Genomic DNA, 24,153 nt, shown 5'->3' on the forward strand with positions numbered 1-24,153 from the left:
TCAGGGCATACCTGAACCATAAAGGGGTTTTACAGTTGTGTTAGCAGGTGGCTGGGTAAGCTGAAAAAGGTTCAGACCACATCAGATATATTCAGACATGAAGAAACAAAAATGCTGAGTGATGAAGCCTGAGGGAGGGCTGGAGCAGAGGTGGTAAAACCCGAGTGAGAAATCGGCACTGGGGACATCAGGGAGGGAGCGGTGGTCTGCACAGATCTGTTTGAGACCAGCTCGCTTGGCAAGCAGGAGGTTTGAAACAAAAGCTGCAGGCCAAGTGGAAAAAAAAAAAAAGGTCAAGATAACATTCCCTGAAGTGCCAACTCTCCAAATCCAAGTTGAAGCCACTGAATCTGAGTGTGGGAAACAGTGAGGAGAAGGAGAGATCAACCCCAGGAGTTTACATCTGAGAAAATAGGCTGACACAAAGAAACTGAGTGTTTGACAACAGCAATCATGTGAACGGTTGAATGCAGCATTGTTCCCCACAGGAAGAATCATAAAGAAAGGAGATTTTCCCTAAAGAATGTAATCTTTCCCACTTAATAGCTATTTTTATGCACAGAGATTTGTTCCTTATGAATGTCTGTATAATGCTTTTACTTCACTTTTTAAAAAAAGTTAAATTCCTTACACTAACTTCAACTGCTAGTTCATTATAAACTTGATTATACATTGTTGAACTAGGGAAATTCTATGTTGGCTTCAGTTGGTAACGGTATCTGGCCTCATAGAGAAAAATAAATATAAACAAATAAAGCATTGTCCAGCAATCTGTAGTGGTTACTCTAATCTTTACAGACAGATTCAAAATTGATAGTAAATGCTTTGTAATTTGAAGATACTGGTTGTTTTCCTGTCTTCAAATTTTAATGTCTGAAACTTGAAGGAACTTTGGATGAAATATTTCAGTTCGGGAGTCCAAAAGCTGTGTTTTTGAATGGACATTTTGATGGTTGTATATGCAGCACTACTTCTATTGCATTTATTAGGAAAAATCAGCAAGCTGTTACTTAAATTCCTATTTTAGAAGATGACTATTGACCTTACTTCTTGGATGATGTTAACTGGAGTATTTTAGTTTGACTGGGTTATCATTGACCGTAGACAATAGTGCACAAGTATCTTTTTAATATTATATAATAGGGCTTTCAGTACCTCCCCATATATTTATCACAGCCAGTTTCTCCATATTGACTGAATTAGAATACACTTCTGTTTTGCCAAGATTCTTCTAATGCTGTTTCTTTCTGTTCCCATAAAAAATGAAAGCCAAAATAGTTGTAGTCCCTAATGACTCTTCAGAAGAATAAAACTACATAATTTGGCTGAATTAACATTCAGTCTAAATGAGATTATTTCTGGATTAATTCCAGTTATTTCATTAGATTGATTTTAGATTAGTGTTGATATGACTAGCATCAGAATTTGGGCCACTGCCTTTTAAATACTACAAAAATAAATGGGAACAGATGATGTAACCCTTTTAAGGTTTCATATCCATCTGGCTGGTAATGCCCAGAATAATGAAATCAATCAACCTGCACACAGGATAATGGAATCAGTCCTAACGTAATGCAGGGAGATGTACTGAATGACTTACTAGTGTTTCCATAAAGTCTAAATTTTTAGTTTAATTAGTCAAGCAGTGTAAATAGTAAATACACTTGGGACAAAATTAATACCGCCTTAGTCTGGTATTTAGCAGATTCCAGAGGATACTAAAGGGATAGTATGTCTACAAACTCCCATCTTCTTTACCATGTATTTTCTGTAGGATATGTAGGTTTTCAGTAACTCAGAGTGTGTGAAACGCTTTAGCTGTCTACTGTAGTAAGGGAGGGAGTTCTGAAGGCTGTCAAGTGATAAAGCTGTGCTCAAGGCAAGAGATGCCAACTTAAGGAAATAGAGGGGCAGAAAATCCAGTTCATTTTTCCTTATTTTTAACATTCTTAATTGGTAGATAATGTTATTGTAGCTTGACCAACATGCTAGCTATGGTTATAGGGGTCGGGACTGTCGCAGTAATCTCTATCTTCTTCCAACGGGTGAAACCGTGTATTTCATCGCATCTGTAGTTGTGTTATTCAATGTTGAAGAGCAACTTCAGAGACATTACACTGGTCATAATGATGATGTGAAGTGGTAAGTCATCTAATAACCCTTCTTTTTTCTTCATCAAACAATATTTGGGAGGTAATGTTGTGTTCTTTTAAAGTAGTTTTGAAAATTCAACTCATGAAAATTCTAAGCCGTGCATAGGTTGGGTCCTTATGCCTGACAGTGCCTTTGCACAATCAAATGAAGGTCTGACTGTAGTCATGATAAGGATGTCAAATGTCTGTTGTAGCTCTATCCAGTCAGCACATGAAGCAACTGCTGTCAGGGTGTGATGGCACAGACCTGAGGATATCCAAACGTGTCCCTAACAGAGCCTGGGTTTGCTTGTGAAACCTGCCTTGAAGTCTGGGCTGCTGTATGTGCTGTGCTACCTAGTTTGGATGTGCCTATATGCAGTTGCTGTATTGATGTTCTTCAAGATTCTGCTTTTTTCTCTCAGTTGCTAACATTTTCTCCTTGTATTTAGTTGAGAAAATTTATTTTCCATAACAAATATACTTTTTACATTGAGAATACAGAAAAGTAGAAATATGACATAATCTATAGATCTACTCATTTTCATTACTCTGTTTTTAGGATGGTTTAACATTAACAACTTCTTTAGACTCTTTGCCTTCCCCTTTTTGAATAGGATTGAATTACTCATCTTTACCTGGGTCTGGGTGCCAGATACAGGTCCCTTAGGTTCAGTCTAACCAACAAAACAGTTTTAATGTCATTTGTGGTCTTCACACATGTCATGGTAGATACCCTGTGAACTAGCCCTGAGCAGCCTGGTTAGTCTGCTGCCATGCAGGCATGCCAGCTTGGGCTTCAAAGTGATTCAGCTGTGTTGAAGATTAGAGGATACTAGGTATCAGGAAATATCAGTATTGTTAAATAGAAATCTAAATAAACATATGGTTTATCTTGATGATATCTGTCTGTTTGCAGAGTGTAGCTGAAAAAGAGAACCTGGATTATCTGAAGTGCCCTAATGTATGAAACGAGTTTGGCATCCCTTCTTTAGATTAAGCATTATGAATCACCTGTTGTCCCTCAAAGCCAAAACCAGACCTGATTACAAAATCTGGTTGCATTGTGAGCATGCTTCATAAAATTGAATTATTTGTATAATCTAGTTGTTTTACAAGGAGATTTTAACTTGGATCTGTTCCATTTCATTTCTTTCTTTCAAATTTTCTGACTAGATATTTCAAAGCTTTCAGGTTCATTGGAAAGAAGATACCTTTCGGCATTACAAAGCTGGATGAATTATCGCCACTGTTCATTTTGCAGGGCACTTGGCCTGTAGAACTGTATGCAAAGCAGCTGCAGTGAAAAAAGAATTGAGAGGATATAGGGCAAAAATAGGCTGTCCTCCAGGCTTGAATACAAATTTTAGGTTGCTTTTTCTTAGAGACATCAGTTAACATTGATCACAGTTTTTTAAATCTCAGTTTTAATTTTAGAATCAAACCTCCTAATTTCTGTATCCTGTTCTTACTTACTAAAGGCCTTTTTTTACCTTTTGAAAAGTATTAGAGAGAAGTTGGTATCTCCCTATAAAAGTCACTGAATATCTGGTCAGTATAGTCTGAAGAGCAATATTTGAGTAGATACATATGTTGCTCTGGAGGGTTGTCACTAGACAGCGTTGACTATACTGAGCAGATCTCTGCAACCTCTTATTAGAGATAACTGAAGTTAAGTAACTTGCGCAAATCATAAACTCCTTATACACTGCAATCATTTAAATCTAGGTGAGATGAATCCCAACATGAGTGAGACTGGTGCTCGTTTGATATATGCTAAAGTAGGGCTATGTATTACAAGGTCATATAAAAGTTTGATGAAATAGATAATAAATGGCTTTACGTTTGACCTCCCTTTCTTTTCTTTTTTTTTTTTTTAGCCTGGCCGTCCATCCTGATAGGATCACTATAGCAACAGGTCAAGTTGCAGGGACATCCAAGGATGGAAAAGTGAGTGACCCCTTTGCTGACGTATAGTTGCTTCTGTTTCGTAAGAATATGTTACTAAGAAGATACATGCTACATTCTTTTCACATTGCAGTTAAATTGGTCTTACATTTTAGGGCTGAAGGCAAGCAAAACTTAATTTGAGAGTGCCTATTGCGCACTATCAAAATTACCCAGTTCCATTATCAAGAGTGGTGAGTGGTTTCTGGTTCCATTATTTACACAGACTGAAGGTAAATTTGGAGCTGGTCTCCAAAAGAGATGCGGAAGGATGAGGCTACAGAGGAGACCTGAGAGGGCAGATGGATGCAAGGAAAAGGCAGAGAAGCAGCAGAGATTAAATTGTGCAGTGTACAACTTCCTTTCTGACCACAGCTACCAAAACCAAAGGACAAATAAGAATGGCTTTGGGTTGTTTGCTGAAAAAAAATTGCTTACTCTTGCCATCATCTAGGCAAGAATATTTTTCTCTCTATTATTACCTGTATTATCGTAAAGCTTAGCTGTAGGCTAGGAATTTGTTTAAATGCAGTACGATGAACATTGCTCCAAAGAGCTAAGACAAGTGAGAAGAAATGGGTACAAGCAGAGGCAGGAAGAGCATGAGGAAAAAGTTACTCATCAGAGTATGCAGCTGATGTCACAGCCAAAGTATTGCAAAGTTTTTGGTAGATGTCAAAGAAGAATTTTAGGATAAAAAGGGATTATCTATATGCTAACTACTTTAAATGAGGAAAACAAAATCCCATTTATGCAATATAACGTTTATGTAAAGATAACTTGGTTGAGTAACATAAACTATTAATTTTTATTGTGTGTTGGAGAAATGTCTGGTATTTATTTTTTAACTTCATAAATACAATTTCCATTGTATTTGTGAAATAAAATCTAAAGGTTTGATGTCTATGCTTGAGGGGAATGTGATATATAGGTAAGCTTATATAAAAGCCATTTACATAACACGTACTGGGATGGCCTTGATTTTTTTTTTTATATATTTAAAGGGCAGTTTCACTACGTATGAGCAAGAAAGACTGATGGCTCTTGCTTTTTTTTCTGATATTGCAATAAAACATGTTCTTTTAATTTGAAAGGACAGGGAAGAAAGGGGAAATAAAACATGGCCCTTGTTTTCCTGCAAAGGTTGATGCTGCTGTGTTAAACTGTTAAACCCCTACCTATTTTTAAAACAAACCTTGATCAGCAAGTACTTCCTGGGATTGCCCTCTAGTGGCCTTGAGAAGCAGTTCTGTCTGCACTGTGCTGGGGGGAGCTCTCTGCGATGCAGCAATCCAAGGCAGAGGGGGGGGACGGGGAACCACGTAGCTTTCAAAGGGAGTTGATCTTGGGCCATTATGTATACCTTCAGTTTTATATACAAAAAGCAATCTAGTTCCGCTTACAGTTGTGAAAAAGAGTCTGAAGATACAGTTCTTTTCCACGGCCGTTTTCATGACATTGAAATTCATTACATTTTAGAAATTCTTAAGCTTCTTTTTGCACTTGCTGTTTGACATTGACCAGAATTATCTCGGTTGCTAGAGTTCAAACTGATGATCCTGGACCTACCTGTAAGTCCCAGGTTGCAAGGTCATCAACAATTTTCACTTAATGAAGAATGACTCAAGTGCCCATTAACTTCAGTGAACTAACTGAGATCAGTGAGACCTGCCGTGCTGTATGCTCTGGATAGCCAGTTCCAGATATTGGTCCTAGGCACAGTAATCAGCAAATCATTTGTATTGTATTTGTGCTTACATGGGTGACTCTAGAGAAGTTCTGGTAATTTTCACACCTTAAATTGTGATAAAATGGGTTTTTTTGGATGCATTCTCATTTTTTTTAAATCCTGGTGGTTTTTGCCACCACTGTCTCAGCTGTTTTTTCTGTGTCTATTTTATAGCAATTGCCACCACACGTGCGTGTCTGGGATTCTGTAACTCTGAATACACTGCATGTCATCGGAATGGGTTTTTTTGACCGAGCTGTCACTTGCATTGCTTTTTCTAAATCTGTAAGTAAAGTAAATGAATAGTCATTTTAAGAATGTTCTCTGAACAGGTCTTTGAAGTCTTTCAAATTTAGCTTCCTTGACCAAAATAAACTTCCAAGCTGTCTTTTCTCTCAGCTTCCTCTTTAGAGGAGGAATGCTTACAAACCAATTGTTTCCAACAGTTTATGTTGCTATTAAAGTTACCAATGTCTCAGCAGTCTCAGAGGTCTATTGTATGTTTACCATAAAATGCAATTAATTTCTTCAGGGACAAGCAGTTGCAGAAGTACTTGTGTTCTTGAAATTTCAGTGTCCTTACTTCTTCTCTTTAGTCATCCCATTGTGTTTCTCCCTACATAAGACAGTTAGTCTCTCCGCATCTTTTAACCCCCTCACTGTGCCTAAGAATGACTGATGAAAGACCTTTACAATGGCCTGTACCACTGATTTTAGATTTAAAAAATTGGAGCTCCCATAGGAGAAGCAAAATCTTTGGCTTGAAAGCAGCAAAGGCATCTGCATAAAGGATGGTAAAGAATTAGAATCCTGTTGTTAGCCTCTTGGCACCATCCTTTGAACTCTAGGCTATCAGGGAGGTAAAAAAAAAAAAAGATGACATAGGCAGTGTTCAAGTACCATATAAAAACATGAGTCTGTAACCTGACACGCACAAGTCTAAAAACTCTGTGTAGAACAGAATCTGTAAGCCGTGTATGTGGTGGTGTCTGATTGTCTTGACAGCATTTTTAAAAAGGAGAGGACTAAATGGTGTATTCCCTAGGCAAATTGTACTTCAGTTTCCACAAACATTTGAAATCTATTGATGACATATTTTACAGAAAGCAGAGAAGAGAGGAGTGAATTGGGGGAGCTGGTTGAGAATACAAAGGTAAAAGCCAACACAGTTCAAGATCAGCTTTTGAAGGATAATTAAAAAGGAATAGCAAGCAAATACTCTGTAAATATCTCCCTGGAGGAAAAAATAGGTACTTAATAAAGGAGTATCGCTGGAGAAAGCAAGTGTTTAATAAGTTTGCTTTATGCTGTGATTTCAGGCATGGCTTAGCCTCGTCCTAAGCAGCACTTCCCATCCCATAGCAGTACTGCTTACCTTATTTTGGAAAGCCCTCTCTTCAGGCTGGCCACACAGTCCTGTCTCTGTCCCACCTCTTGAGTTGCCTGGGTACAGGTTTTTTTGTAGCTGTGTCCGAGATGAGTGTTAGGGGCCTGTTGCATCAGGAAAACAACCAAGCAACCTCATATATAAGCAAAATGAAGGAGAGTTTGCTTGGGTCTTCTCCCCCCCCCAAATTGATCTGTTCCCCAAAGAGGCTCACTCTGTGATAGCCCAAACTTTTGCAGAGTCTCGGCTCAAGAGACAGCAACAAGTGGCCGTGCTATGGGTGGCAGAGGAAGGACTGTTTGTGTCAGCGTTGCTGCTGAAGGAGTGAGTGCTTGTGTAACCACAGCCTCAGTCTGTTCCAGCAAGCTCATCTGCAGTCAAAGCTAACGTAGCTCATGCCAGGAGCGACAGGATACAAAAATCGTATTTGAACGCGTTGGAAAGCAGTTGGACATTACTTGAGGGTTTGTTCCACTGTAGACATGCAGCTAGGAATGAAGACCAAAGAAATTGGGAAAAATGGTCCAAAAAGTACCTTCCAGATAGCTACTGTTTAGAAAAAGATCTGACGATTGTACAGCAGTTCCCGTCACTAGTGAGACCGATGTTGGTCAGCTCCCTTCAGTTCAGGTAGAGTCTCAGTTGGAGCTCCTCATCCAGTATTTGGATTCCCACATCAGAAAAATGGGTAGCACCTGGAGAAGGTCTAGGAAATATGATGCATGAAGAAGGACTACGGGAATTAGGGCCACTAAGACTAGAAAGACTGATAGAAGACATAACTATAAAGAAGACACCTGTCAGGAATAAGTTGTTTTCTAATTTCTTACTACGTTCCCTGGTTTGAATCCATTACTCCTATATGAAGAGGAAAATTGTTCCCCATGTCTATAGCAGATCTGAGAAGAAGTAATTGGTTTAAATTGCAAAGAAAGAAATTCAATGTAATTATCAGGAAAAGCTTTCTTAATAGAATAGGTAATGACGTGTAGTTTGCCTTTGGAATTTCCATTACTGAGTGTTTGAAAAGAGATACCTACCTCATTCCTGACATAGTCTGTTTGTCTACAGTTTGCAAGGGTTCCTCTTCTAGATCCCTTTTCAACCCTATTTTTCAATGACCCTTTAAATTATTACATTTCATCGAGATCTATGGGATAACTAAAGTATAACAAAGTGTAAATATGTATAAATATTTTCACCTACACATAAGTATTTAATTATTTTGAATATGTATTTATATGTTTCTCATGTTGGTTGGGCAATGCATTAATATTTTCCATGTTTTGCCTCAGAATGGAGGAAGTAGCCTGTGCTCCGTGGATGACTCAAATGACCACGTGCTTTCTGTGTGGGACTGGCAGAAAGAAGAAAAGCTGGCAGACGTCAAGGTGTTGCAATAAGATGTTTTGTACTACTTGCTTGTATATAGATCTGGATTTCTTGTCATAAAATGTCTTTCTATATATAACTTCTTGTGCCTTTTTAACACTTTCACTTTATAAAAGGCAAAGAACATGAAGAAAGGGAATATTTTCTCTCTGTTGAGATTATCCCAGTAGTTTGGTTTTTTTTAAAATTTTCCTATTGTTGTCATTCTAGAATTGATTAGAAAAGTCTAGGCAGCAATGATAGGAGCATGTGCAGAAATGAAATGTCTTAAACTAATCTTTTATGTGTAGAACTTCTCATTATGTGGCATGGTTTTGAAGGATAACTTTTGATGCTAACTTATAAAAACATAAAATCTTTCGACTTCAAAGTTTTATACCGAAAGTATTCCAGACTACATTAATAAATGAATAGCTCAGAATTTTTCTTGTATTAGGAGTATCAGTTTATCTAACTAGAGAACAATTTCAAACTGTTTTGTTTTCTTTGAATTTTAAATTTTGATACAATGTTTTTCTTTTTCCTTCCAAGTGCTCTAATGAGGCTGTATTTGCTGCAGATTTTCACCCTACTGATACAAATATAATAGTTACTTGTGGAAAATCACACCTTTATTTTTGGACACTAGAAGGGAACTCCCTTATTAAAAAGCAAGGATTATTTGAGGTAAAATAAAATATTTCCTTAATTTTATGTTTATAGTAATGGTACAGTCATACAGAAATAAGGGTTAATAAGGTTTGAGTAAATCAAAACAACCGATCATTATTAAACTTGAATTTTTGCAGAAACTCGGGTAGCATTCATGGTATGGCACAGAGAACTTTTCCAGGGGTAAACCTTCCACAATGAATTTTGAAATGCAATTACCATTTTGTTCCTTGCAGAGTGTTTTGTTCCTTCCTAGAGTGATTCGTGCTGGGTTTTAGTTTGTCAGAGTAGAGACTTGCAAAACCCCGTAAATTACGTGAATATGAATATTCTTCCCTTTTCCTCTGTTCTGCTCTGATACGTACACATATGTAATTCAAATACAGATTGAGCTGGCCACTATTTGGTAAATAGCATTTTCATTTCACGGTCTTGATTTGGTTTTGTTCTTAAATATAGACTAAGCTCTACAGCAGCTGCCTGCACAAATGAGGGATGGTGGTGACTGCAGATAACTCTAATAAGGCCTAGTTAACTGCTTGTGGAGTCATGGCTCACAAGTATAGTCAAAACAACTACTTTGCAATGCCAATTAATATACTTCATGTGAAATCAGGAGGAGATACTGAGATAATGCATTTAATTTTTGTTACGTTTTATTTTTCATTCATTTTTAAAATCTAAGCTACTTGGGCAGATTTCTGCCTATGTCATGGCTCTGTTATTGTCGATGCTTGTTCCAGATAGAGAAGTGTGGTGCCCCTAGTTGAGAACAGTTCTTAGTTTGAGGGAGAAAGAGGCCGTACACACTGGTAGACAACAAACATTGTAAATAGTGTCCTTAGAAGCTACTAGCTAGTGAATGTTTTTTCTCCCATTACACTGTTTTCTTGCTGTCAGTATCTCAAATGCAGGGTCTCAAAGCAACGTTTCCACTACTGAACCTTAGGATTCTTTCAAGAGATGATTTCTTAATTCTTACACTACAGCCAAACTCTCTAATTTTGGAGTTAAAAATTACAGTAAAGCTTGTTTATATCTTCAGCCATTCCTAAATACTTAAAGCCTTTAGGATTATGTGGGAGTTGGGCGATTTGGTTTATCTCAGAGCATTGCTGGTCTTGTGTTAAAAGTTGGCAGGCGTTCTCACTCGCTCTGTCCACAACTTGTAATTAAAGGGTGCAGGATTGGGCCACCAACGTCAGCTGATACATCTTTTGCCCTTGCACAGATTAACTGTTTAGACTGTAGGAACATGTTTAACACCTGTGTGGAAATTTAAGTAATAATAGAGCTGTACAAGACTAAACTAATTTACTCAAATGCAGACAGTTAAAATGAATGGGTTGTGTGTTGCTGTGAGTGTATATTTTTCATAACCATACAGAAACAAGAGAAGCCAAAGTTTGTCCTGTGTGTGACCTTTTCTGAAAATGGTGATACTATTACAGGAGACTCAAGCGGAAACATTTTGGTTTGGGGGAAAGGTAAGACAAGATTGAAGTTAATAGTGAAATTTTAATATAAAAGACTGAATTTTTATATGAGTGTAGCCTCACTTTAAGAATAAAAGATTTTTTTTATCTTGAGTTCTTTCCCAAGACCAATCCAGCAGATTATGTCTGGATTCTCCTCTATGAGCACCTAAAGGACATGCTGCTAGAGCACAAAATTCTATAGAATGTGTTCCCTATGGTCAAATGTTGAATCATACAGCTATGCCAGCATGTATGGCTTTTACTGACGTAAGAAAAGGCAGGAAAAGTTCTTTTCCTTAATCATTGTGTGATAGTAAGAAACACTGTTAATGTAATTCATGATCTCGGGTCTCCTGTACTGTCACTCTGTAATGTTTGCAAAAATTATGCCTATTGACATACACTTTTAAAAAGACAACAAATAGCTTTATTTATTTTCCTAGGAAGCAAAGCTAAAATATATGCAGATCTAATTGAATTCCTCAGCTTTATTTCAAAAGAACAGATGGATAGGACAAACTTCTTAAAAAACATTTTCTAGTAGGAAAAGACTTTTTTTTTTTTTTTAAGGCAGCAGAAGGCAATGCCTGCCGGAAGGCAAACAGCAGCAACATCCTAAACGTTTACTTAGTGCGTGAGATGCCATGCATAGGAATAAGGACAATCCCCTAAAGGAGGCCTTATTAGTAAAGGAAGAAGGGATATAGATGACAGCTGCTTCTTATTTACTCAGTGCCTTCTCCCAAGATACTCCAAAGGATATAAGACCTGGGAAGCAACATGGTGAATCAGTTACACAGCTGAGCCTTACTGAGCTATTTTTTGTAGACTTTTTTTCATCCAAGTACTATCAGGCAGTTATCTCCTTGTGATTTTGACCAATACGCTACTGTTGAAGAAAGGAGTGGAGATGGTGCTTGTAACTCACTTCCTCTTTTATTTCCCTTTTATTTTTCCTATGATAGTTTAAAGCAAGGCACTTGAACACTTTTCCTTCCAAATGGAGTTTAGAAATTGCAGAGTCCCATCTCCTCCCCGTCCTTGGTTGTTATTTTGGACTGCCAACAGACAAGGGAGGCAGTGGCAGCTGCTGGCATGGTAGGGTCAGTGCACTGCTCAGGAGCCCATTCGCCTTCATGCCGGTAGACTAATTTCTGCCTTGACTGTAAGCAGCCTCTTCTGCACTTTCTCCCAGAATGAAAGGGAATTCTTTGTGTGCAGCAAGATCTCCTCACCTCTGCCAGTTCTTTTGGGTTGGACAAAAATGTTGTTCTTGTTTTTCTATATGTCTTCACTACTTTTGACTCAGAGCTCTATGTTGAAGCCAGGGCTCCTTCCACCAGGTCAGAGTACCCTTAGCAAAAGGACAATTATAAAGGAAAAAGCAGTTGTTTCTTCCTAACTTGCATCAGCCCCTTGCTTGAGCTAAACATGAAGTTAGCCAAGCTTTGATCCACATTTCAGTCATAGAATTACTAGTAATCATTTCTTTATACTTCATAATAGTAACAGTTCATCAAACTAGAGATACTTAAACTAATGTAGCTAGATTTGAAGGTGTGTGGCGCCTAAGAAGGTACTTGAACAAGCCAAATTAATCAGTAAAGAAGTACAGGCTCTTTGGGAGGGTGATTCAGCACCTTCTGCCAGACATACAAAGACCTCTAGCTTACTTGGGTTTTGGTGCAAGTTTGGTGTCTGGAGGCTGTGGAATATCCTTGAAGGATAACAAGCGACTGCGTTGTGGTTTCTTTGTTGATAAGGTGCGTAGTGCTACTGCAGGTCAAATGTAATGTCAAACGGTTTAGCTTAAAACCCCATGAAAGTTTAAATGAACTTATTTTACTTTGTGTTTGAACTAGGCTGAGCGAGTAGGTATACTTGTCATTTTTGAGATGGGGAAATATGTTCTTAAGATGTACTAATTCAGTCTCTTCTGTGAGTCTGTGCATTTTGGTGCAACACTCCATGCCGCCCATTACCATTGTTTAGGTATAATCCTTGGCAGGTAGTAGAGAAATGGAGAAAAAAACTGGGGAAAAAGGAGCTATTAAGTTGAGTATTTCAGTAGTAATGTCTTTTCTCCTTCTGTCCAGGTACCAACAGAATAAGCCACGCAGTTCAAGGGGCACATGAGGGTGGAATTTTTGCGCTGTGTATGCTGCGAGATGGCACATTAGTATCAGGAGGAGGAAAAGACCGAAAGCTGATATCTTGGAATGGAAACTACCAAAAACTTCACAAAACTGAGGTGATATCACCTACCTTGAAATTACTCTGCTACTCAAAATGAAATTTTAGCTCTCTTCTGAACAGAGCTTTTTAAATCAATTTTTTTCTTATGGATGTGTATTTTGTGGGAAAGCAAATCAATGGTAAAATGCAGTATCATTTGAGTCATCAGGTCATTCCTATGATAGCCTATTCATTAACATAGCATTTCCTTTTTAAGATCTATGGTAACTGGAAAACAAATCTTGTATTCATACTTTTTCATATCATTTCTTCCTTTCTTTGCAATTAATAATGTGAGATAATTTTTCACTTCGGAGTATTACAATATTAAAAAGTTTCTGTACTTTCCTCTTTTTCAGAATGATGTGAGGGCTTCTGGGGGTTTTTAGTACTTACATTTTTCATGAATTTCTTGGTTAGTGTTCTTTATTTAAAAAAGCAATTCTGAAAATGAATTCAGTTGCTATGTAGGAACTTGAAAGATTAAAGCAGAATTTGTTTGGACAGAACTACATGACTGTTTACTTACTGAATGTAAGAGAGCATTCAAAACTCTGAGGAAGGGTTTCAACTCTACTATATATTATTAAATGTTGCAAATATATATGGAACTGGAATGGCACGCCTGTCCTGGTAATTCAGTTTTTAACACAGCACAAGGTACAAGCTTATGCTGTTTCTAACCATGGTGTCCTCCTTTTTCTCTTATTTGTTCATATAGTGGTATTCCTTGTTGTTTTAAATTTCACATCTTCCCTTGAACTTTATATTGGAGATTTGCACTGACTCTTTCAGAACCTAGGCTGCAATTAAAGAAACATTCCTTGCAAGAAAGTACTATAAAGCTTGACACTATCTCTGAGTAGAAATGCTTAGTCTGATACCATAGCTGCAGTTAAAATATGATCAAGTTAGCACAGCATGACGGAACTTTTTCTGTTTGTTGAAATACTTGGTTTATCTGTACAGAGTATTCTGCAGATAAGGATGTCTTTTCTTGTAGTGTTATAAAGACAGTTACTGAGCTGATCCAAGTTGTTATAAACTTTTCAAAGTCAGACATATATATTCATCCATTTCATTTCTTCTCTCTGTGCAACACTTATTAAAATGCATTTGCTATGCCATATGTCTTTAAAAATAGCAATGCTTGAAAAATTGTCTGACTTATCTCTTTGTCTGTTATGACCACAGATTCCAGAGCAGTTTGGTCCAATAAGAACAGTAGCAGAGGGAAAAGGGGACGTTGTATTAATAGGAACCACTAGAAACTTTGTCCTACAGGGCACGCTATCAGGAGATTTTTTCCCAATTACCCAGGTAAGCTGTTGCCTTACCAGAACATTTCTAAGTGTGTAATAGTAGTAAAGGTATTGCTTAAAGTTAAGTTTCAGAAATATGCATCTATTTGATTTATTATTACAGTACTTTTGGCAGTAAATAACATTATAAATATGCATCTATCTAAGCCAATATATTTTTGTAATGCTTTAATATATAGTTTGGTCATTTTAATCCTGTTCAAACATGTTTAGTTTTGATGGTACTGTCCTTCTTGTCAAGAAATGTTTCTGCTTGTGTAGGGTCACACTGATGAGCTTTGGGGTCTTGCAGTCCATTCCTCTAAACCTCAGTTCTTCACTTGTGGACACGACAAACACATTACCCTCTGGGATGCTACCACACATCGTCCTATCTGGAACAAGATTATAGAGGTATAAATTTATTAAACACAACTCCACTCATCTTACAGAATTTCTCAAGTAATTTGATTTTTTCATGAGATTATTGATTAAAAATATCTTAAAGTATTAACTTGAGGAAAAAAATTAGAATCATAAAATTTGTCTTTCTGAAAATGGATGTAAAATTCTTAAAAACAAGAATTTTAAATCCTTAACCCAGTTATATGGACCTATATGCTGTATCATATAGAAGTGTACAGTGCTGCTGATGTTTTTATTTTTTTAATAGGAAGAGAACCACAAATATAAAGCTAGGAAATGTTTATCATTTAGAAGTAGTTGTGATGAGGATTACTACCATCCTGAGCATGATAGAATTCAGAAGGAAAAAGATTTTTTTGGTGACATTTTTGGCCTTCTTAATTTATTTTTTATAATTTATTAGTATTTTTATACATCCTGTTCACAAATAAACAAATGTGGTTTTTGGATTTCACTTCATATCTCTGGTATGAAACTTGGTGTTTAGGTACTGAAGGAATACTGAGTGGAGTTTCAGTTTTATACTGTGTTTAAGCATTCAGTTGTGTATCTGCAGACTCCTAATAGCTTTGTGGTAACATGTGGTCTTGATTGCTACCTGTATCACTAGGAACTGATTTTTTAGCATACATTTTTTGACACTTGATCACTTTTCTAAATTTTTACCCATAAAAAGACATTGGCTTATCTCCTAGAGACAGTGGTCTTGCTTTTATATCTCTATTTTGAGATGCTACTATCACTTTTTTTTTTTCAGTCTTCTCTCTACGTGTTTTTTTAATAGGTGTGAGAGTATGCTTTTTTTGAGATACATGTACTGATCACAATGAACAAGTTACTTGTTAGTCTTTCTTATCTGCCCTCTGTACAGTGGAAAAGTTCAAAAATTACTTCAGGAAAAAGAAAACAGTACCTGGTGTAGATATGTATCCCAATACACAGGTTTGCAGATCAAATTGTAGCCAGTAACTTATAGATGACCCTCAAGTTGCTGACAGAAGTGCTTTCCGTGTGATATAGTAAATAATCCTTTATTAGTTTACATGAAGTTTTGAAAAATCTTAATTATGCAACTTCTTTTCATGAAAAGATTGTTCATTTTCAGGCCTACATAACACTTTAAGTTAAAGCTAGTAGTGGTAACACTTAGTGAATACAATGCATCTGCAATAAGTATATGCTGTGGCATCAGGTTGATGCAGACTTAACAGAATAGTGTTTGCCAAACTGTCTCATAGTATCCTGCTCCAGTTGTATGCACTTGTTAAATCAGGCTTGCTTGGTGAATGTGGAAATTGGAATTTATTCTGTCTAACCAAGGTCACACGTTCTAAGATCCATATTTTTGTTGACATGGGGAGCTTCTAAATTGACTGGAGAGACCAAATCACTAGTTACTGCCCCAGAGATGGAGCCATATGTTCACAGTTCAGTGCCTGGGCTATAAAGACAGATTGGCCTGTAGTATAAGGACTTAAAAGAAAGGAAAACAAAAGTAGTTTTTTTAATGTAAAAAAATGGAAATCAATAATACTGAGACTTTGGCCTGAGAGGCAGGCAGATAATTGCATTTTTCCTACCTCTTGAACATTTTAGGCTTTAAGATATGTTAATCTGATTTGGTTTTAAAAATAAGCTCTCTCCCCACTGTAGCTGGGCCTTAGGGGAATGGTCTATCTTGAGATGCACCAAAATCTTAACGTGCTTGCAAAACTCTTGAACTGTTACCAAGATGCCAAATGCAAGCTAAAATAAATACCAGCGCACTTGGGCTATGAACTTCAGTGACAAAACGTATTTTTAAAAATCAGTGAGCAGTTATAAACCAGATTTTCCAGGATCTGTCTTGGTAGACTCTCAAAACCAAAGATCGACCTGGTGCCTTTTTTTGTTTTGAAATACAGCAGTAGCGGTGTACTATATTGTACTGTATGGAATATGAACACATTTGATTGCAGCAACTCCTTCACATGCAATTCAGAGTGACAAACAGTGAGACGACTGGAAACTTTAACATAGGCCTTTATCGTAGTCTTTCTGTGGAGATTTAGTTTGATTATTTAGAAATGTTGCATGACTGGTTTTGTGCAAGTCTTATTTATAAATATCCCGAAGTGGAAAGTAAAATTATGGGTACCATTTTTTATGCTTTCTTAATAAATTTCTTTTTTGTTGGAAAAAAATCATCGTGTAATTCAGTTGCAGGTACTGATGTGATCCTTTACTCTGCTCACTGTAAAGGTGTATGTTTTTGTATACTTGCATACACTTTCAAAAAAGCTGGGAGAATAAGAAGTTAGTACTTCTGATATATTTCTCATTACAGGAGGAGGGCCTGTAGTGATGGAGAGAAGTGCATAATTTGGCCCTTGGCTCCTTTGCAGTCTAAAGAAAAGAGCATTTAGAAGTCCAAGTTGATAGTGAAACATCATTAGTGGAGATAAATACAATATGGGGAACAGGAACAAATCTATTAATCAGATAAGGTGCTATCTCAGTAATAAAGTTACTTAAGTAGTCATCAACTCAAAAAAGGACATCATTTCCACTGTTTTATCCTTGTCCTCTGAAAAACAGACCTGGAGTTCAGCTGATTGACTTACAGTGAGCTTCAATTAATATTTAGCTGTGGTTTTGCAAATATAAGGCACTCTCTAAGAAAGTGTTGTTATTGAAACTTTTAAGAAACTGCTTTATTTACCTTGATGCTTTTGAAAAGGTTGATGGCAACAGCAGTAGGACTATTAAACTACATGTAGGTTTATTTCTTTTCCACTCCCAAGTACATAACTTAATTAAGATAAGATTTCTATTATCAAGCTTGACAATAATCTCCTTATTAATGACTTGAAATGTCTGAGATTGTTTCATGAATCAGTGACTGATTATCTAGAGTAAATAAATCATTTCATGTTAAACTATTTTTGTCATAGAGATCTATGTAAAAGTTTTTTAATGTAGTTATGAGTACAAGTTACTGCTCATTAAATTCACAGTTTGAACCTCTGGTTTATTCAAGAGAATATTTTAGAACTTACTATGAAATTATACTTTAAAAAAAATAGCAAATTTTCCTCTCTGGACTACTGTAGTGGTTTAGAACGTGTATAGAAATCCTGGTCTCAACAATTCTCTGAAGTTTCTTTAGAGTTAGTAATGTCTTTGAAATTAGTCACTAGTTTAAAATTAATGAGAGTATCCCTTACACCTAGCCTCTAGGGCTAGTAATTACAACTTGCAAAAAATGTGAACAGGTTTACTAAAATGGCTACAATGTGATACTATTTTAGAAAATAGAAAATCAAGGCCATAAGTTTTTCTGTGTGATATGTTACTGGAATTTTTTTTTTTTGCTTACATTTCTAAATTATTTTTGGCAGGTATCAGAAAAAATAAGCTATTTATTTTGGGACTTTCTGCTATAACCCGAAAAGTTCTGGAGCTCATTCTTTGTAACTGAACAAGTATTAGAAAGAAAATGCTTACCTTGTTTTTTAGGCATATGTTTAAATTGCAAGAAGAACACTGCAATTCTACCTGTCTCCATAATAATATACCATACAAAGTAAAATGTTTTAAAATTGCATATCAAAATAAGAAACCCAGTTTACGCCCTTAATCTCCCACTAAGCTGCAACAGGCAGGTGCTGAAAAAGGTGGTGGTATGCACAGAAGTTAGGCTTTAACCCTCCATGCAAAGTGATACCTACCTTTGTTGAAGAAGGTACTTGCTTGTCCTTTAGACAGTAGGTAAACTGCAGCTTTGATACTTAATTCTTAGGTCAGCTCTAATTTAATAAGTTATTTTTATCTCTTACTTGTTTGTGATTTGTTGAGAAGCTGCCTTTGCCAATGTTATGTTATGAAATCACTTGCCAAGTTATTTTTAGATAGTGAAGAAAAGAAAACAGTGGCCTTATATAGAGGGAAAAAATCTATTGGGTAATATTTCAATCAGTTAATTTTTTTTTTCCCCTCAAGTTTGTATTTAAAAAAACAAACCCAAAACCCCCCAAAATCTACAAGAGAGACTTACTCTGTTCCTGAGACAGATAGTTGAACAGTGTTTTTGTGATCACTTGGACTGGTAAAAAAGTGTGCTTCCTTCTGAAACATTTTAGGATCCTGCACAGTCTTCAGGTTTTCATCCTTCAGCACCTGTTGTGGCAGTAGGGACGCTGACCGGCAGGTAAGATGCGCAGAGCTACAGCTTGGGCACCAACAAACGCTACATGATTTTTCCAGCTCGTGTCCAAGTTCATGTTCTTGTTTTGCAGATGTATGCATGACGTATATTCATCCCCTATCGATTTCTATGGAATTTCAGAGTGAAATTTGTTTGTATTGCCTTAGTGCCTAGAAACCCCAGTCTTGGACCAGTACCCCATGTTTGCCAAGTGTTGCATGAAGACAGAACGAAGAGATGGTTTCTGCCCTGGGAGAGCGGCAGTCTAAGATCAGTGCCAGGAGATGGATTTGGACAGGGCAGGAAGCCTAGGTTAGCAGTGAGACCTTGCGTGGGAGGTGCTGTCACCGTACCAGTGACTTAAATGTTAAATCCTTGTGTCCATTGTGGCAAAGGAGAGGCTAAGAGGAGTCTCAGATAATGAATTAACTTTGCAGATGTGCACAGAGATCTTCTCTGAGGCCTGTAGGGCAGCATAGAGGAAATCACATAGAAAAAAGTTGCTCATTGGAAAATTTAGCAAGTGGTTTATTATCTCTAATGCAGTGACAACCAGAGGTCTTAACAAAAATGTGGCAGGTATTCCACTGTGCTAGACATAGTGTAAGAAAGCATATTAAGAGACTTGTTCTGCCTGAAAAGGCATAATCAAGACAGGCAAAACAGAGGTGAAAGACAGTATCTCCTTTTTACAGGGCAGATTGAGCCTTTGGTCACACAGTGAGTCAACGGCAGACCCTGGGTTTAACCTTGGTTGTCTGTCATAGGAGGAAGGAGTACCTTCACTGTAACTTCGTCCTCTCCTTTAATGTCACTTGAGGGCAGACTTTGCTGGTAATATTGAAAACAGTTCCACTTAACTGAGAACATATAGGATGCTCACAGGTTATGAGCCAAGATTATTTGGGATTGCATATCAATCCTAAATAAATAAAGGATTTACTTTACTTACAAAATTTACTTTATTTACTAAATAAAGTAAATCAAAAGGAGAAGCTTTGAGAGGAATCTACTTTGTCTTTAAGAATTTGATGCAAGTATTGAAATGCAAATTTTATCTTTGTCCTCTCTACACATTCCCACAAATAAAATTTTGGTTCATTAAAATTAATTAATTAAAAATTAATAAATTAATTAACTTTAAAATAAATGAATAAATAAAGCTAATCCTTCTATCAAAAGAGAATGGTCCTGATTCTTGCTTGTGATTTCCTTTGCTCTGGGGTTTAATGTGGGCATCAGTTTAAACATCAGCATAGCATAGAGGAGGGTCATTAAAGGAGAAAGGCCATTGTATGTAATGCTTACTTTATTTTAATGCATGACACATAGTAAAATGACTAAAATCTGAAGATTGATATCAGGGTCAATGTCTGACCATTTTTCTGGTTAAAAAACATGGGAAAGAAACTATCCTTGTGTTAAAGTAAAAATAAACCAAACCAAGTAGCAGTTGCTGTTTTTCTTTTCTTGGTGTAAAACTTATGCTATTTTGACAGAAGAAAAGTTGGTCAAGATTACAGTAGATTTAAATTCCTTATGGAACGATTTATTGGCCTCTTTCTGTATTTACAACAGGTGGTTTGTGTTTGACACAGAAACAAAAGACTTGGTCACTGTACACACAGATGGAAACGAACAGCTGTCTGTAATGCGTTACTCACCAGGTTTGAGAGTGTTTATTTACTGGTTTAAAAAAAGCATTGAATTTTTCTATTAAATTTGGGGTTGGTTTGTTTTAAAATAACTCCCCACTTGCCATACTGAAGTTGAAAATAAAAATGCCATGAAACATGGGCAACACTGAATGGGTGGTGTCTTCAGCTCTAGTTTTCTTTTCCCTCCCTTTCCTCCTCCCTCTCCCACATGTTCAATATGGTTTCACTGGGAAGAAAAAAACAAATATGACTTAACTGTGCAGGTTGTTGCAGTCAGGTTAGCCCTAAATGGACTGTAGCTGCTTCCAGAAGTGTCATGTGTTTTTTACAGTAATAGTAAACTTGCTGTTTTGTAATCCTGAAACATGCATCAATATGCAACTGAAAAAGAAAAAGCAGAATTTTATTTTTTCATTTGTCTGTATCAAGGCCTTTAAGAACAGTTCCTCTTGTCTGTGACACACTAACTTTTCAAAATTAGCCTAAGTTCTTTCTTACAGGAATAATTATAGTTCATTTTTGTGTTTATAGATGGAAACTTCTTGGCAATAGGTTCCCATGACAACTGTATTTATATATATGGCGTAAGTGAAAATGGAAGAAAGTACACTAGAATTGGCAAATGTTCGGTAAGTAACCTTCTTTCCTCCTGGTTCAATATTAACAACTTAAGTATGTTTTGTAGCATTGTATTAATACTGACACAGAGAGATACTGTTAGTGCAGTTAATACAATATTTTTCTCTTTGTAGGGTCATTCCAGCTTCATTACTCATCTGGATTGGTCTGTTAATTCACAGTATCTTGTGTCTAATTCGGGAGACTATGAAATCTTATACTGTGAGTAAGAATTATATTTAGTCCTTTTGTGCAAAGTTCAGGCAGTCTAATACAGATTTAAAATTTAAATGAGACCATATAACTGCCAAGATAAACCATATGTTTTAATTCATCTGGTGCAATAAAAAAATTATACAATTTGAGAATTAAAAATGTTAATATGTGGTTGTTCTTTTTCTTTTGTAGGGATCCCCTCTGCCTGTAAACAAGTTGTGAGTGTTGAAACAACTAGAGATATAGAATGGGCCACTTACACCTGTACTTTGGGATTCCACGTGTTTGGTAAGCATCGTTACTCTGACAAGTTCTTACCATTCTTGTTATTAACAAACACTTGGATTGCCAACTTTTTCTTATGAAACATGACTATTCATATTTCAGGGAAAAATACAGCACTTCTGTTATGCCATTTTTATTACAATCTGTCCTCTTATTTCAATCCAGAAAGACTCCGATTTAATATTCTTGCTTCAAGTACAAAAATCAAATTACAACATAAGCGGGAGACAAGGAAGAAATCACATACTGCCCTTTCTGTCACACTAGAGCTGCTTCTCATCATTTTTAGCTGCTACTGGGCCAAATCCCCTTACCAGGACCAGTTTCTTTTGCACTAGTTACTGTGCAAACACAAAATGGGTGACAGTCTCTGTCATTAAGTACTTATAATGTATTTTGATACAATATATTGCAGTTAAATTAGGTGAAAGGAATGCAAGAAGAAAGAAGAAAAATGCAACAAAATCAGGATAGTTTGTTTTCGTGGGACTTCTGCCAGTTTTGAAGGAGCTGCTTTCCCCAGTGTACTCTGAAGCTTTGTACTCATTCCACAGTGCATGCAGCACGAGACAGATCGTTATAAAAGCTGAGTATGGGAAGCTTCAAATTTCTTGAGTCCTCACGGTAAAACAGGAAGCCATGGTAGAAGTTCAGAGAAGAGTCTGGTTTAGTATAAGCAATAAGCAAGGAAGATTTTCACCCATGTTTCAAGTGGAATAGATGCAGTGATGTGTTTGAAGGCAGCCAGAAAGGACATGTTGTTAGAGCCTAAAGATGGGATGGCAGTAGCAATATGCTGGGAAGACACATTCAAATTTTGTATAATTAACTGACAAGAAGTGCTTGGGTATCACTACAACATGCAGATTTAGTAAAAGGAGGAAATCCTGGAAGACTGGCTGCATGTTGACGTACTGTGTTTCTCGTATGAGGGATGAAGGCCCTTATAGAACTATTGACATATTCCTGGGGTTTGAGTATACCTGACACACAGTTACAGAGCTGCAAAGTCTTTGCATTTAGCATCACAGGTTTAGATATTCTGAGATACTAAATACTTTAAGTGAGTATTCCTGATGTTATAATTTGGATTCATGCAAAACATCATGCTATTAGAATATGGGGCTGTTTTTGGTGCATAGAGAGTCATAGGAAAGGAGTGTCACACCTGAGAGGGTTTTTTCCCCCGCCTTGCAACAGACCAGCTTTTGGAGCCAGACTGTGGAACAAAATGATCTGCTGGGCTAATGGGGAATTTGTGGAAACTGCGTATATGTTTTTATACTTACAGTCCTCCATGCTGAACTGACTTATTGTAAGGTAAAGCAACAAGGATGAGGAACAAATAAAAGTAGCTGCTAGTTTTAATAATTATCACAATTACCAATTTAGTAATGTCATAGAGATTGTGAGGATGTTCATCGAATGGAATTTGAAAGTAAAAGATTGTAACTTAGAAAGGATATGCAATGCACAAGGACAGAACATGGTGCCATATATGCTGAGGATTCATAGCTCTACAGTTAGGTTCAGACTGGGAAGTTACAAAGATAATGCTTAATAATTATAGATGCAAAAAAGATATTAATGGTAGCAGGGTTATGCTGTTGCCCATTCTTCCAGAAAGATCAAATTAATGGAATTTTTTTAATAGCTAGCAGAATCAGTCAAATCACAGGGATTGCTGAGGATGTGAGATTTTAACTATTCCAGTGTCTCTTGGGAAAGGAATTGTAGTACAGTGGCTAACCATCAAATTCTCAAAATTCTTCTGATACAGGAAATAGATAAGCACCTAGAGGGGAGTTTCTTCCAGATTTGATTCTGGGGAGTTGGAAAGAATTTGCTGGAATGTGAATGCATCTTGTGTAGGAATGACTGTGGAATTAGGGAGGTGTGGTCCTTAGTATAGGAAGGAAAAAGAGCAATGAAATAAAAATAATGGACTTCAGGGAGGCAAACTGTGAAAATCCAAAGCCCTGTTAGGGAAGATCTGAACCTGGAGAAAAGGTGAGATCTGGTAGTTCCTTCGATAGTATGAAGCGCACAAACTCTGCCAGCCCAGAGGACAGATAGGAGTGGGAGCAAGACACAAATTTGATTAAACTGTTGTTGACCTCTCCTACAAGGAATAAGAATGTAGAAAGTAGAAGCTGTCAGAGGACCAAGGAGACACATAAACAAAGCCTAAACATAAATGCATACTTGTGACAAGTACAGAAATAATGGAAGGGCCAACAGCAATATTGGTCTGCTATGCAGAGAGGAGAGATGACACCGCTAAGGCTGAAAGTGTTAAAAAACCTGACACTTTTTTTTTCTTTTTTAATGTGTCTTTATTAGAAGACTTACTACAATCTGATGGCTAACCCAGTTAGTACCAGTAATGAAAGGATAAGACCTCTGCTTTCAGTAGAGAAGGAGTACATTGGAAAGTAGTTAGAAGTCAGATATCTTCAAAATATCTGAGTGTAATGAACCTTGTTGTATCTGTAAAAACAACTGGCTAGCA

General features: G+C 36.8%; 1 protein-coding gene across 12 annotated transcripts in view; it reads left to right on the plus strand.

The window, feature by feature from the left end:
* The window catches only part of EML1 (EMAP like 1), a 130,816-nt gene that overhangs the window by 100,934 nt on the left and 5,729 nt on the right, over positions 1-24,153 (plus strand). For all 12 annotated transcript variants that reach the window (XM_049828902.1, XM_049828897.1, XM_049828898.1 and 9 more), the window contains 14 exons: positions 1,993-2,142; positions 4,013-4,082; positions 5,983-6,093; positions 8,491-8,586; positions 9,119-9,253; positions 10,626-10,725; positions 12,813-12,967; positions 14,146-14,271; positions 14,535-14,666; positions 18,800-18,867; positions 20,443-20,531; positions 21,054-21,151; positions 21,275-21,362; positions 21,549-21,644. In XM_049828902.1, coding sequence (XP_049684859.1) covers positions 1,993-2,142; positions 4,013-4,082; positions 5,983-6,093; positions 8,491-8,586; positions 9,119-9,253; positions 10,626-10,725; positions 12,813-12,967; positions 14,146-14,271; positions 14,535-14,666; positions 18,800-18,867; positions 20,443-20,531; positions 21,054-21,151; positions 21,275-21,362; positions 21,549-21,644 — 1,514 coding nt within the window. The remainder of the gene's footprint in view (positions 1-1,992; positions 2,143-4,012; positions 4,083-5,982; positions 6,094-8,490; positions 8,587-9,118; positions 9,254-10,625; positions 10,726-12,812; positions 12,968-14,145; positions 14,272-14,534; positions 14,667-18,799; positions 18,868-20,442; positions 20,532-21,053; positions 21,152-21,274; positions 21,363-21,548; positions 21,645-24,153) is intronic.

The sequence above is a fragment of the Accipiter gentilis genome, chromosome 25 (assembly GCF_929443795.1).
Source record: "Accipiter gentilis chromosome 25, bAccGen1.1, whole genome shotgun sequence".
Lineage (NCBI taxonomy): Eukaryota > Metazoa > Chordata > Aves > Accipitriformes > Accipitridae > Astur > Astur gentilis.